Source organism: Tachypleus tridentatus, chromosome 9, assembly GCF_004210375.1.
Source record: "Tachypleus tridentatus isolate NWPU-2018 chromosome 9, ASM421037v1, whole genome shotgun sequence".
Lineage (NCBI taxonomy): Eukaryota > Metazoa > Arthropoda > Merostomata > Xiphosura > Limulidae > Tachypleus > Tachypleus tridentatus.
Window position 1 is genome coordinate 40,958,283 of NC_134833.1, and position 14,382 is coordinate 40,972,664.

Consider the following 14,382-nt stretch of genomic DNA (forward strand, 5'->3'; position numbering starts at 1 on the left):
TCCCCCTTTATAGTCAACTGTGTTTTCAAACAATTATCATCTAGATTTACTTCACAGGTTTTTCACTGTCATCTTAAAAACAGCTCATTCTATAATTGTAGAAAACAGTTTCAACTACCAGCTTGGGAAGCAACAGTGGCTAAGATTAGTCAGAGATAACAGAATGAGGAAACAAAAATGTGCTTGTAAAGCCTCAAGTAATTTGGTTTTTAAATAAATAATTAAATCATTTGGGAAACATCTGAATCCCACTCATAGTACAATTAATAAATAAACCTTTATGGTCTAAAATCTGAGTAAAACACAAACAAAACTTAAGAAAAATTTATAAATCCAACCCATCTGAAGAGCCAAATTGAAAATCTACACAGTAAATACAACAAGAATCAATACACTACTTGTGTAAACAGCAAGACTGGTTCAGAAACCATGGACACAGATATCAAAAACAATTACAGCTATTAGGTAAACAATTCCAGAACTGTAGCAATGCCACCTTATGGAATATGTGAATATAACTATTGAATATGTCTAAGTTACCTATTCATATCTCTTGAAATAATACACCACAACTTTTAAAATCTCTCTAAGAAGGAAACTTGGAAACAAAGATATATTAAAAAAATATCAATTCAAATTTCTCGTATTTGTTTTTTTAATCAACATTAAAAAAGTAAGATTTAGACAATGAAGATTTGAACACTTCTTGACACTTTATGATCTAAAACAAATGGTGTTCAATGGGTAGAAAAGAATAAATACAAAATTTAAAAGACACATTTAAAAATAAAAACAGATGAAAAAGTGAATATCGAATACAACTTTCAAAATGTATAAATTTCAACAGAATACTTAAGAGGGTTCAAATGTTGGTATAAACAGTTTGAAGTCAATGTAATTGGACAGTTCTGGTCTGCAAAACTGTCTGAATTTCCCAAAGAAGATTAAAAAAACAGTTCTACAAAGACAAGAAGCACCCAACTGATAAACACGACTACTAGAAATAAAATGAAAGTGTATGGGCTCAAGGACATATGTTGACATAAAGCAAAGTCAAAATACTGTAAAAAAGAAAGATCTAATAAAAAAAATGGGTGGAAAAATAATATTTGTTATCTTAAATAATATCTATACTATAAAGTATGAAACACTTTAGTCAAAAGGTTCCAAAACCTAAGAGCTCAAGTTACAATGAGTAAACCACTTACCAAAAAAGGATTAAATATTTAATGATAACTCCTCAACTTAGCATACATTTCTTATAGACTGGTATAACTTAGTATTTTTAAACGTTTTACAATACAAAAGGTTTTTGATACTGTAGTTACTGCTCAGTGTTAGTGTGTTACAATCTAAGATTTGTATTTTACATACACGTTTTGTAAACATCTTTTTTATAAAGTACACCAACAATGCATTAACATGAGAAGTAACTTGCCACACATTTTTTTAAAATTGGATGCAGATATTTTATTGCACTATGAATAACTTGAATCATATTCATACTACTTTACTACATAATGGGCTAAAGTAGACAGTAACTACTGATATATCCAAACTAAAAACAAAATTATAATCTATTTTATAATTATTATCTATTTTCTATTATTATCTATTTTATAAATTATAATCTATTCTTAAGAAATAAAGTGAAACACAAGTTAATAAAAAATGACAAATTTACTTCGTGCCCACATTTTAAATATTGTTATATTAGAATATACAACAGATATGAAATATTGACTTACTGGAAAAGAGCATAGTGGTCGGTTTCTGCTTTTTTCACCAACCTTTTCAACATGTTCATATCTTGTATTGTCTAAGAAAGAAAAATGAAATCCATTATAGTATCCAATTTCAATTAATCCCATCCTATTAAAATCCTGTTTTAATTCCTCATCTATTAGAACAAGGAACACAGTAAACTCTCTTATTCCAACAGTAAATAATATGCAAAGAAAAGTACATACAATAACTAAAAGTATAGTTTTTCTAGTATAATCATTCCGACATATTTTCTTTAAATTACTTAGATGTGTAATCATTTTATGTAGCTCCAGTAGAATATAAACTTAAAATCATTATAGCTTATTTGAATATGTTCTAGAAAATAAATAACACACCATATAGATGTAACAGAACAAAAATAATCAACAAAAGGATTAGACTTTTTATGTCCCATTTATCTCAACATTTAGTAATCTAAATTAATTCTGGCATGGAAATGTCATTGTGCCACATGGCAAGTTAAAATGATTTAAAAACTCCATAAATTTTATACACACACCACTGTATGTCTTTGGTTTCTTGAATAGCTGAAACCTGCAGTCCACAGCAGAGGATATGGTGAATCAAAGATCATACTTTATCTTTGTATAAAGAAGCTTGTTTTGAAAATTGTGCAAGGCTCCACATAGGCTATCTGCACTAACCATACCTAATTTAGCAATAAAAGACTAGAGGGAAAGAAAATAGTCATCAACACCCACTGCCAACTCATAGGGCTTCTATTTTACCAAAGAATAGTGGGATTGACAGTGACTTATAATGCCCCCATGGCATGTTTAGTGGAAAGGGGATTCAAACCCACAACTCTCAGAATGTAAATTGTGTTTGTTCCAACAACCTGGTCTTGTTTAAAAGAATTTTTTAATATCAACAAGATATACAAAATAGAAAGCTAATTTATTCTCAAAAGGTTCAGCAATTTTATCTATCTTAGAACCTGATTTCAACATATCTTTATATGAAAATAATTTTTAATAAATTTAAATTTAATTTAAAAATCAAACCAATTATTAGTATAATTCATGACATATTTCATTACACAGACATGCAAGAATGTAAAAAATCTGTAACATTGCACTTCTTGGCTTTATTATTTATGTATTGACAGAAAGGTTAGTGAAGTCCTTCAAGAGGTTACTTTAAATAATATTATTTTCTAGCATCTGGCACCACTGAAGTGATTCTAAATTGCATTCTCTAGATCTAAAATACAGCCTCAAAATGTTTACATTTTACTCCAAAACAAGATTTTTTGGTAATAAACACATGTAACTCAAACCTCATTAATAAATACAGTTTTATTTAAATTATCTTAATTAAAGGCTGTAAAACATAAATATTGGAACTGAAAAGAAAAAGACAGTTTAAAACCATCTCTTGCCAAAAAATGTTTTAAAGTTAGGCCACACAGTTAGTTGAGTGAGGAAGATGTAGAATATATGGTGAGTTCTACTTCCTTAAAAGATACAATAATAATCATGTTTTTCAGGTTAGTCAACATTACAAATGTTAAATACTGGTACAAAAACACAGCCCAGGAAAAGGAAAGGAACATGATAAATATATACACTCAATTTCTAAATTAAAATCATCTCAGTGAAAATTTTAAAGGATTATTAATACTGAAAAGCATTTTGAAATTATAACTAAAAATTGCTCAACAAAATAAGTTATGTATGGATGCTCTTTCATGTATATGGTTATTTTTCTGTTAACATTCTTTGATTAACAAAAAGTATGTGAGTACATGAATTAAGCACCTTACTGTGCTATTCATATTTCAAACAATTCAGAGAAAAATTAATTCCTTCAATGAATTACAAAACTGAAAAAAGGCTATTGCTATGGTTAGTTAAAACAGGTACCACATTGGCACTTTAGGTAAATTTATACAACAAAACATTATACAGCAAGTCTATTTAAAAAACAAAAAATGTTCATGAAAACAATTTGAACATAAAAAAGATTTATCAAACTAAGTAAAACATCATCCAAACATGCTGTTTGTAACCTCACCTGACTAACAAACAGCAGTTGTCAGCCATCATGTAAATGAGTAAAAAATTAACTGAAAAGATATTTCTGTGAAAACTATTTACTACTAAATAACTGGTGAGATTAAACTATACACTGTTATAAACCATTATCACCCAAACATTTATCTAGGTAAATTGGACTGACAGAGCAGAAGTTAAAAGTAATAAAAATATACATATTTTAAAAAAAAACCTATTCTTTATAAAATATCAACATGAAGAAATGTGATAAATTTATTACATTCATGTTTAAACATGCTAATAGTAGATATCACTGATGATGCTCAAAACAAGTAACATCAAGTCTAGCCAGCTATCTTAATAAATCTCTTATAAGTTTGGGATAACTTTCATGTTCAGAAAAGTGGTTAGAAAAGCCTAAAAACAGGACTGCCAGACCTCTCCACTTTAAGTTACAACCTAACCAATGATCATTCAATTAACTTTAATGATAACATTCCTACATGTCCATGTAGCAAGTGTATTTGCAACAGTTTATGAAGTATAATATGAGTGTTAGCACAGTGACCTACAACCACATTTAAAGAGTTCCCAGGAGTATACTTAATACAGATCAAAGTTGGATATCAAAATCACTGTTAATACCTAGTTCATATGCTTAACTTCTATACAAATTTTTTAGTGATTTATCTTACTGGACCTAAATAAAGACTCATTCAACTTTTAATTAAATTAAAAAAGGGTTAAAGTTTATTATTTGCATTTACATCTCCACTATTCTTTACCTTAGGACCATACTTGGTCCAACTTTCAATTTAAATACTAAATTTAAACTTATCTTTGCTCATCCAAAGTAAGTTGAACACATAAAAACACTACAAATCTATCTTTTAAATAATGTTAGACAAATACTAAAATACAAAATGTAAAAGAAGATTAAAAAACTAAATATTTACTCTATTACCATAATTTAGGAAATGAACATTTTGTTTGGCAATTTATTTAAACAAACTTTATTAATGATAGCAACTGAAAAGTTTACAAATTAAATCTAAAGAAATCTAATAAAACCTATTAGTTTTGACATTTATCCCAGAAAAATAAAGCCCCACCTGTTTAAAATGTTAAGGACTGTTTTGTTTTTTTTTTACATTTAATGTATCAAATTTTAGTGAAGCCTTACTTGAAGCCAAAATATATCTGTTGTTTTAAGTGTAGACTAAGTTTATTGTAGTTCAGGATGTCTGAAAGCAACTTTTTTGCTTGCATTTAAAATCTGTGTATTTTAAAAACAGTATAGTTTTATTTGTATTCCTACCTTCATACGAAATTCCTCTATTGTTCTTTTCAGCCGAAGAACATCATCCTCACACATCAATAACTTCTGAGCCCACACCTGACAGTACTTAGAACTACCTATAAATGTAGTCATGATTGTGGTATATACATACACAAATCTTCCAAGAAAATTCATACAAATCACAGTTTAATAACTTATGTTTTAAAACATCTTTTCAAACTTGTGCCATAAATATATAATTATGCAAATTAACATTTATTCAAACAGAAGCAAAATGACTCCATTAAAAAATACTAGCTATTTTTCTAGTGAAAGTTACTTTCAAATAGCAAAATACTTAGAATTTATGGGCTTTGTTTTGAAAAAAAAGTATATACCTTTCTTATTCTGAAGTATTTAATGTAATATGACAAGTTTATTTTGTGCAACTTTTTCATTAAATGGTATTAAAAATGTCAAAATTAAATGGGTGCTATAGCTGTAAATCTGTAAAGTTATATCTTCATGAATTTCACAGATATTATACTAAAACATAAATACAAAATTAAAATAAATGTATGTCAAACAAGTCAATATTATATTTTTCTTTCAAGAATTAAGAGTAATATAAATGTATAAATGCTACAAAGTTTGTGTTTTCTTGTTGTCGAACACTACCAGTACAAATTAGTTACTAAAACTAAGAAAAGTTAGACTCCACACCTCCATTTTATCAAGGCTCAATATCACATACATTGTGCAAAAATTAAAGGATATTAAGAAGTGACTATTTTAGTTCTGAAACATGTATAACAGAAAACTTATTATTGTATTGAAAACCTTTGTCAACAAAAGTTAGGAAGCTAAAAAACTAGACCTGTTGATGCTTAAAAGTAACAACGAAATTCACAATTTTTAAAGCTTCTTTTCAGCTTAAGCAAAATAATAAATTTATGGAAAAGCTGTTAAACTAAGAAATCAATAGCAAACTAAGCTAAATAAATCTTTAAACTGATGATCCACAGATTTCTTAATAATACAAGTTAGCAGTGTGTTGTTACTACAAGAACAACTACAAGTAAGCAGTGTGTTGTTACTACAAGAACAACTACAAGTTAGCAGTGTGTTGTTACTACAAAAATAACCAGCCCACAAGGAACAAAAATAAGTTTCTTCACCAGATAAAAATTCTTTACAAATTAAACGAGCAAAGGTTGTATCACAGACAATTCATTCACTATGTATATTTTTATAGCTGTGTCCACCCTGATTCTAACACCATAAACAGACTTATTTACTGGTTACTTTTATAATCTAAATGATTTCTGGTTATTATTTATGTTCTAAGAAAAACTGAAAAGAAATTCTCAGCTTAAGGACTATAATTCACTATATTTAGTAAAAAGTTTTTCTTTAAATTTTGATCACATTTTGCAGCAGCTATCTAAGTAAATTATTTGGTCAGTAATCAAAGGCCATTCACCCATATAGTAAGTAGAACTTCCCTTTAAATGCTATTGGTTATTAAATTTAGAAAAGCAAAACTTTAAGTATGAAAGAAAAATATTAGAAAAGTGGCTTCATGTCTGCATAAAGAAACAAGCAAGTAACATTATGGTTGCAAAGTTAATTGAACTATAACAAGCTTTTACAAAAAAATTGCAGAAGCTTGATTCACTTTAAAATCTTTATGAGGCATTGGTGAAAACAGTCTTTATACAGAAGATAAGTTGTTTATTCAGTCCTTGCTTTAGGACTGTAATAACACAACCCACAAGGGCATATAAAATATTCAAAAAGGTGTCAGGAAAAACTTCACTGAACCATTAGAGTAATTTATTTGAAAATATTAAAAAATTACAATAATATTACACTATTATAATAAAAATACTACACACCTTTCAATGAAATAAATGAAACCTGATAAAATACAAGTGTTTTACACAGATGAATCTGTGTTCATCAAGAATAAAATTATTTATGATTGTATGCAATTAGAATCATGTATAAAAATCCACTTTAGATTAGACATGGTCTACAAACTTACATATCACAAAACAAGGGTTAAGTTATAAAAATCATTCTTCCACTTTTACAGGAGGGGTATCTGTCTGGTCATGTTGCTCTTTGTTTTAGCAATATTCACTGTGTCATAAAATCTGGAAAAAATTATTCTTCGTTCACACGAAACAATTTTTTTTATACAAAAGTGAAATAATGTTATCATAATACAGTTATAAACTCTTTCTGTGTCATCTTTATTTCACGTGGCTTTGTATTAATGCAAATGCTCTTAATCACTCAAATCAATTTAATTGAAAATGTGCCACTTAAACTCTTGAACATTTAATAAAATTACCTGATTGACTGAGTTGAAAACTACCATTACTTTTAGTAACAGTGACTCTAGCCAAACTGGAATGTTGGTTACTGGTACCACTCACTGTTTGGTTCATATTGAGAGAGAGTTCTGAAGAATCTGTAACAGAATCTGCTGTGTCTTGAAGAATAGGACACAAACTACAAGCATCCAAGAACCTGAAAATAAAAACATAAAAAGATGTTTTTGTGTGTGAAATAATGTACAACTAAACAATGACATATACTTGAACCAAAATATTCTTATATTTTACAGTGGAGGAAATACTAGAAAGAGATGTTTTCCAGCAGAGCATTAGAATCAAACCACAAAATGTGATGGTTCTCATTAATTATGTAATAGCTACTACTGGAAGAACTGCTAAAAAATCTTCAATAAAAATTACAGTTAATAAGTTAACTGATACAGAAAGATAGTCAAAAACGTGTGTGTATTAACAAATATTTTCATTTTGCAGTTGTATATTCCCCATTTTGTTTTACACAATCTTCTGAAAAGAAAAATTCAAAAATATTAATCTCCATTTTTTCAAACTAATAGTGACCAGATGTCTTTATGAATCATAAGTCAAACTTCTGACATGAGATTGCTACTACTTTTTGTTGCCTTTGTTAAGAAATTACATAAAATCATTTAGTGCTCAACAAAATAGTGATGAATAATTTTCAATTTTATAGTTTTTAGCATGCCATAAATCTAAAATATTTGAAGATTAAATAAATTAATGAAAAGTTTTAAGCTGTATTTTAAACACACAAACAGTTTCAAGTTGACAGCTGAAAATTATCAATACAATTTTACACAAAATTTCACCCTGAAGTTTAACAGTTTATTAATAGTTCTTTGTTTTCAACTTCCACCAATTTTGACAAAGAACATACATTTACTGCTTTTTAAAAAGAACTTTTCCTCATTTCTTTGAACTATAAAAGCCAATTACTCTTCCATGTTAATAGAGATTTACAAATATTATAACGAAGTGATAAAAGTTTAGCTTGGTATTAAATTCCAAGGTGTGAACAACTTTTAACACAACTGTTTTTTCTGAGGGTAATTAGCTGAGCTAAGTTATTTAATTTTGTGCTCAATTGTATCAAGTTTTGTTTTACTCATAAGACCATGTTTGCATTAAGCCATGTCAGCCTAAATCATTGTCTGAATGAGCAAAAATAAATAAATAAATACATACAGGTCAATGAAAACAAATGTAAAATGTACACACACACATACAATAGGTTCAAAACTTAAATTTACTAAATTAAGTCTTTGGGTTAAAAAAAAGTGATTTAATTACAATTCTGTTACAGTCAAAGTTACTTCTATAGTGCATTAGTGATTGTAAATACAGTAAAACTATATTTAAAAAAATCAAAGATAATTGCATTTTTAGAAAATAACTTTAAAGTTAACATTATCCTAAACTGAAAATGTATTTCCAGTAATACTTACATCCACTGACACTTATAGCTACTACTTGACTACAAGGGTTTCAAATTTGTCCATCTAAGCACTGGTCTGATTTTTTTGTGCTTTCTCCAGTATTTTATATCACACTCAATTAACCTTGGCAATATTTGTCTCCTGTCAATGTGTTCTATATCCTGGTACTGTACATAAGTACCTTAGCACTTCTGAAACTGATACCATCCCAGTCTAATAACACAATCTCTTAATGGGAAGAAAGGAAGGAGTGCTACTGAAAATACAATTTAAATTTAAGAAAATGTTAACTTCCAAACATGACTTACTTCTGCTGCCACTTATAGTTGGAATCCCACACCAAGAAGATGGAGGACCAGTATGGGCAGTATCCATATAGAAAGCATCTTCACAGATCAAAGGTATATCAAGATAAGACTGGTATTCAAGTCACAGTTCCTGTATCAAAGGTGGAATTGTACTTTAGTTATCATCACTATAGACCAGTCTCAACTAAAGAGCTGAGGTTCCACAACTTGAGGTTGAAATTAAGAGGTTTTGGTCCCTACATCCCATGGTGAAAGTTAGGGTAACTGGACTGCAATGTTACATACGAATATATGTTTGATTGAATCCCAACCTGTAGCCATTGAATGATGTATTCCAAATCACTGGAATCACAAGAAGAAAATAAGCAACATCAAAGCAGACAAACCTTCTCTTCCACCTGAAGAAGCCCAAAAGGGAACGACCAAGGCTTATAATGACAGGATTTTGTATGTCTTATTCAATCAAATAAACATAACTCTTCTAGTCTAGAATTATGAACATTCATCCTCACTCCCCAACTGAGTGTGCAAGGAGCCTTCCACTTGTCAAAAATGCCTGCTCAAGCAACAAGATATGGTGACAACATTCTCATGAGACACAAATGGCAATAAGGGTGTAATTTCTGTTGATAATTGGCTAGTGTGTTTGCCTACAGAAAGATAAGATATAAATACAAGGAAACTTTAGAAGTTACATCCTGATGCTATACAAAGGACCATAAAACTTCCATAAATTAAGTGTGAGCTTGGGAATGTCTGGGTGCAGAATGTCAGATTGAGGTTGCTTTAACAGAGAAGGCTAAAAAGGTAGTGGCAGAGGTGGACACTGCTGAAGATGCTGTAGGAAATGAAACCACAGTTGGGCCAGCTAATATAGTGCTACTAACAGTACTTGACAGTCAATGGATTGAATCATAACTATAATTCTGGGTAGCTGTTGCATTGGAGGAAAGGCATGGGAGTGCAATCCAATCCAATCTTGATCAAATGCATCTATCTCCAAAGCCCAAGGATGAGGTATCAGGGACTAAAAAGCCTTTAGTTGAGAGTTCCAACTGGCAAACATATCAATAATCAAGGTTCTAAACTGAGAGCAAACCTACCAGAAAACCTTATGATGGAACATCCATTCAGATGCAGCAATTTAGTTGACCTGAGATGGGTGATCTGTTGTTAAATTAATCACCCCTGAAACATGGCAAGCCAGGAAGCTGATATGGCAGGTATAAACCCAGTAGAGAATATCTAAAGTTGGAAAAGAAAGGTCTTAAGCAAACATGACCGTCTTGACAGAAAACTTAAGAGAACACTATGGAATTGTTGGAAAGAATTATTACAATTTTCCCCTTCAACAAATAGAGACCTTGAACTATTGCTCATTGGATAGAAATAATTTCTAAAACATTAATGTGGAAGGAAGAATAGCCTTTCATCCATAGACTGTGAAATTCCTGACTGTTAATATGCACTCCACATTCCTAAAATAAGGCATCTGTGAAGAGCTGAATTTTAGGACAAGGGTGTGGTACAGAAATACCAATAATAGTGTTGGTGTGATTCAACCACTACCCAAAATGTAAGATGTTGATCCTGATCAGAAAGACTGGATGATCAGTGATTGCAGTTCCTAGTCCTTTGGTCACAGTTAGACAAGTGAAATCCAAAAAGAATCCCAAAAGAATAAGAGATAAAAGGAATGCCTCCTACATGCCTAAAAGAGATAGAACCATTGATGCAGAAGGAAATGATGTAAAAACCTGACTGTTCATCATTCTATAGCCTGGAATTGGAAGAAATTCAGCAAAGACTGGCTTAAAAAAGTGTTGAAAAAGACACCCAGATGGACAGTATATTGAATCAGCAAGAGAATGGATTTCTCAGCTTTGATAAAAAATCCAGCTTGGTGGCTTCTGAAAGCAGAATCCAGGTGTGTTTTTCTGCACAGAAATAATCAGTTATCCATATGATGGTATGTGCACAGGCCCAAACATGAAGATGATGAGAAAAAGCTCATCATACAACTCTGTAAAAGACATATGGTGTAGATGTTAGGCCCTTGTGCACAAAAAGTAGATAGCATCAGAATGACTTTTCTATAGGAATGTGGAGATATGCACCTGAAACACTGAACTTGGTCACCAACAGACATGGTGAGAAATGCCAAAGTAGGTTGAGAAAGAACTCCATGTTATGTGAGAGGATCTAAGAAATGGTTGAAATGAAAAAAAAAAACTGCCTGAGATTGACTGCCAATCTCTTATTATCTTGGGCACAACAAACAAACCAGAATAAAGTTACAAAATAAAAGGATAGACTTTTTCTACTGTCCCCCAGACTAATAATAAACAGCCTTAGAATGAAGATACACATTCTACAGAGTTGTTGTGGCATGGAAATACCACAGGTTGGGAGTATAACAGAGGTGGAGAAGTGAACTTGAAGACCAATCTCTATACAAGAATCTGAAGTACCCATTATTCTATGAAGGAATTTAAGGTGTCCTGAAAATGTCATAATATCACTCCTACAGACCCTACATGGACAGAGTAGTTTCCAATGCCACTGGCAACAGTCTGCCTGAATAAAGGAACCTCAGAAATAAGGACAGTATCTATTCTGAGAACTAATAGATTGAGGACCAGAAGCTAAGGGTCAGTATACACAATAAGCAGTTATATCATGACTTCCAGAAAAAAACAAAGTAGTCAAAATGTCAATGATGAGAAGGAAGAATGCAAATAGGTGTCATCAAACTGATTCCAATGCCTTTGGGACACCTAGAAACATCAAGGGATGATGAAAAGGAGTTTCACGCAACTCCTGGAAAGCTACAGCAGGTAGATGAGCTCCCTCCAACAAGGCATCTTTTCCCATTTAATCCCAACAGCATACAAGCCAGGAAACCAAAGAAAGAACAAAAGCTGACAATCTTACTAAGTTAGAAAACAGCAGAGGGCCCAATAATTATTAAATATAAATTATACAGAAAGCCACTTGGCAACAAGAGAATAGCAATTAAGAACATTAACTATCAAAGCATTTCTGTAGAGAAATCCATGACTAAATACTTTCTTAAGAAAAAGTGATAAAACTATATGAGCGAGGTGCTTACATAGAGTATCAGGATAGAGGGCAAAATGATGCAGGTGAAGAATACCATGAGACAAATATTACCAAAGGAAATTGCGTGAGATATAAAAACTGGAGGAACCAAGAAAAAAATCAGACCAATTGTTTGATGGGAAAAGTTGAAACCCTTGTGAATGGATAATTGATTGATTGTATGAAATTAAGCACAAGAATACACAGTGAGATCTGTGTTGTGTCCACCAGGGGTAATAAAATTCGATTTCCAGAGTGTGAATCCACAGATATACCATTGTGCCACTAGGGGCAGTTGGGTAATAGCTATAAGTGTCAGTGAAGAAAATGTTTTTAAATGTTGAAAGATGTAAAAATCAGTAATAAAAATATATACAACAAAGGTAAGTACAAGTTTCTCATACAACATACTGCAATTTCAAATCTATTACTTCATATAAATATCACTTACAAAAACTAAATATTTTATCTGCCAAAACTCCATAAGCTGTAGAAAGTATACATATAAATACAAAGTTTCACACTGTTTCAATCAGTAGTTTTTTTTATTACACTGTAATAAAACAAACCATGGGACAAAAGCATTGCAGCAGTGTATCCAAATCTCATAATTATAAAAAGTTATTTGAACTAAACATTATTACAATGGTGACAATATTAAATTACTCCTTTCAGTCTCACTATTCTTCCCTCCAAAAACATCAATTTTCTTATAGTTTTAATATGGGAAAAAAAAAAAAAAAAGGAGAACTTTTACACAATTTTACAATCTATAACTACATGTAAAAAACAAATATCACTGGTGAGCAAGTGAAACTATGGTAATTTTTTTTCTAAAATTTATCTGGTTGGAAATGTAGTGTTTATAACCACTTACAAAAACCAGTTTTTTTAACTGTTTCAGGCATGTAAGTAGTCATATTGTCAAGCCCTAATTATGCACTCTCCTTACATGTATACATGCTTCCTTAAAAAGAATAATAAAATCATCTGTTCCCTCACAAGATACAAATATTTAATCTGTACAACTTGCATGACAATAAATTTTATACTGTCCAGCAAAACTGGACTATGGATTAGACTTACAGTACTATAAAAAAAACATAAAACAATATGAACCTTAAACTAGTAAAAAAACAATATAAATATTAAGTTGTAATTTTCTGTTTGATCTTGAAGTCTTTGTTGGTTAAAATGATTTCATTGTGTATAATGTGTATAAAAAGATACAGAAAATACTGAACTATTTACAAAATGCTCATTTATGTTGGAAATACATTGCAATGTAATAATCAGCTTTATTGAAATGTTCAGCTAAAGGCTTATCTTGAATTTTTTTAACTGAAATGCTACACAATTATTCATGTGTATTCAGCCCTGCAACATCATAATCTAAAATGCAACTTTGCAAGTTAGATGTAGTGAATTTGATACTAACAAATGCTTCCCCATTTTAAAAAAACAACTTTCATTATTGTTTTAAAATTGTGTTATTTCCTTTCATAAACTTTTTATATATATCTTATTTATGTCTTTAATCATTTTAATTATCTTATTCAATAGCTCATCACTACTTCTTTCACATTTCTTATATTAACATATTGTTTGAATGTTGTAATTATACCTCATTACATTCTGTTCTCATGCATTAGATCCTTTCTGAACACCCTGTGGTAGTTTGTCATTAACCTACAGGTTTATTTCTGGACTGAAAAATTAAAAACTAAAGTTTTCTTAAGGTGATTTTTTTTCAACAGTCTAATTTCTTTTATTTTATCCCATTTTCATACTTTTGTTCTTCATTCATTGACTTCTTACCCAACTTATTAAACATATTTCTTTCTTACAACACATATAACAGGGTCATTCCATGTAAAATCATCTAGATTTTGGAAAATTTTCCAGGTAACTCCCTCAGAATGCCTTGAAAACATTCACATGTGCTCATCTACCCATATTATGAAAAACTGCCAAAGATTAGATCAATCTCTCTAATAGTTTCTGATTTACAGCCCTGTAGTAAAGTTTAATTAATTTTTTTTGACAAATTCATTTTCAGGCAAATTTGGCTGCTTAAAGCTGCAAGAG

The 14,382-nt window shown here is 30.4% G+C and overlaps 1 protein-coding gene across 4 annotated transcripts in view; it reads right to left on the reverse strand.

Moving 5' to 3' along the window:
* The window catches only part of LOC143225121 (protein Njmu-R1-like), an 85,754-nt gene that overhangs the window by 1,445 nt on the left and 69,927 nt on the right, over window positions 1-14,382 (reverse strand). For all 4 annotated transcript variants that reach the window (XM_076453947.1, XM_076453949.1, XM_076453950.1 and 1 more), the window contains 3 exons: window positions 7,424-7,602; window positions 5,104-5,201; window positions 1,749-1,819 (listed from right to left, as the gene is read on the reverse strand). In XM_076453947.1, the coding sequence (XP_076310062.1) occupies window positions 1,749-1,819; window positions 5,104-5,201; window positions 7,424-7,602 (348 nt within the window). The remainder of the gene's footprint in view (window positions 1-1,748; window positions 1,820-5,103; window positions 5,202-7,423; window positions 7,603-14,382) is intronic.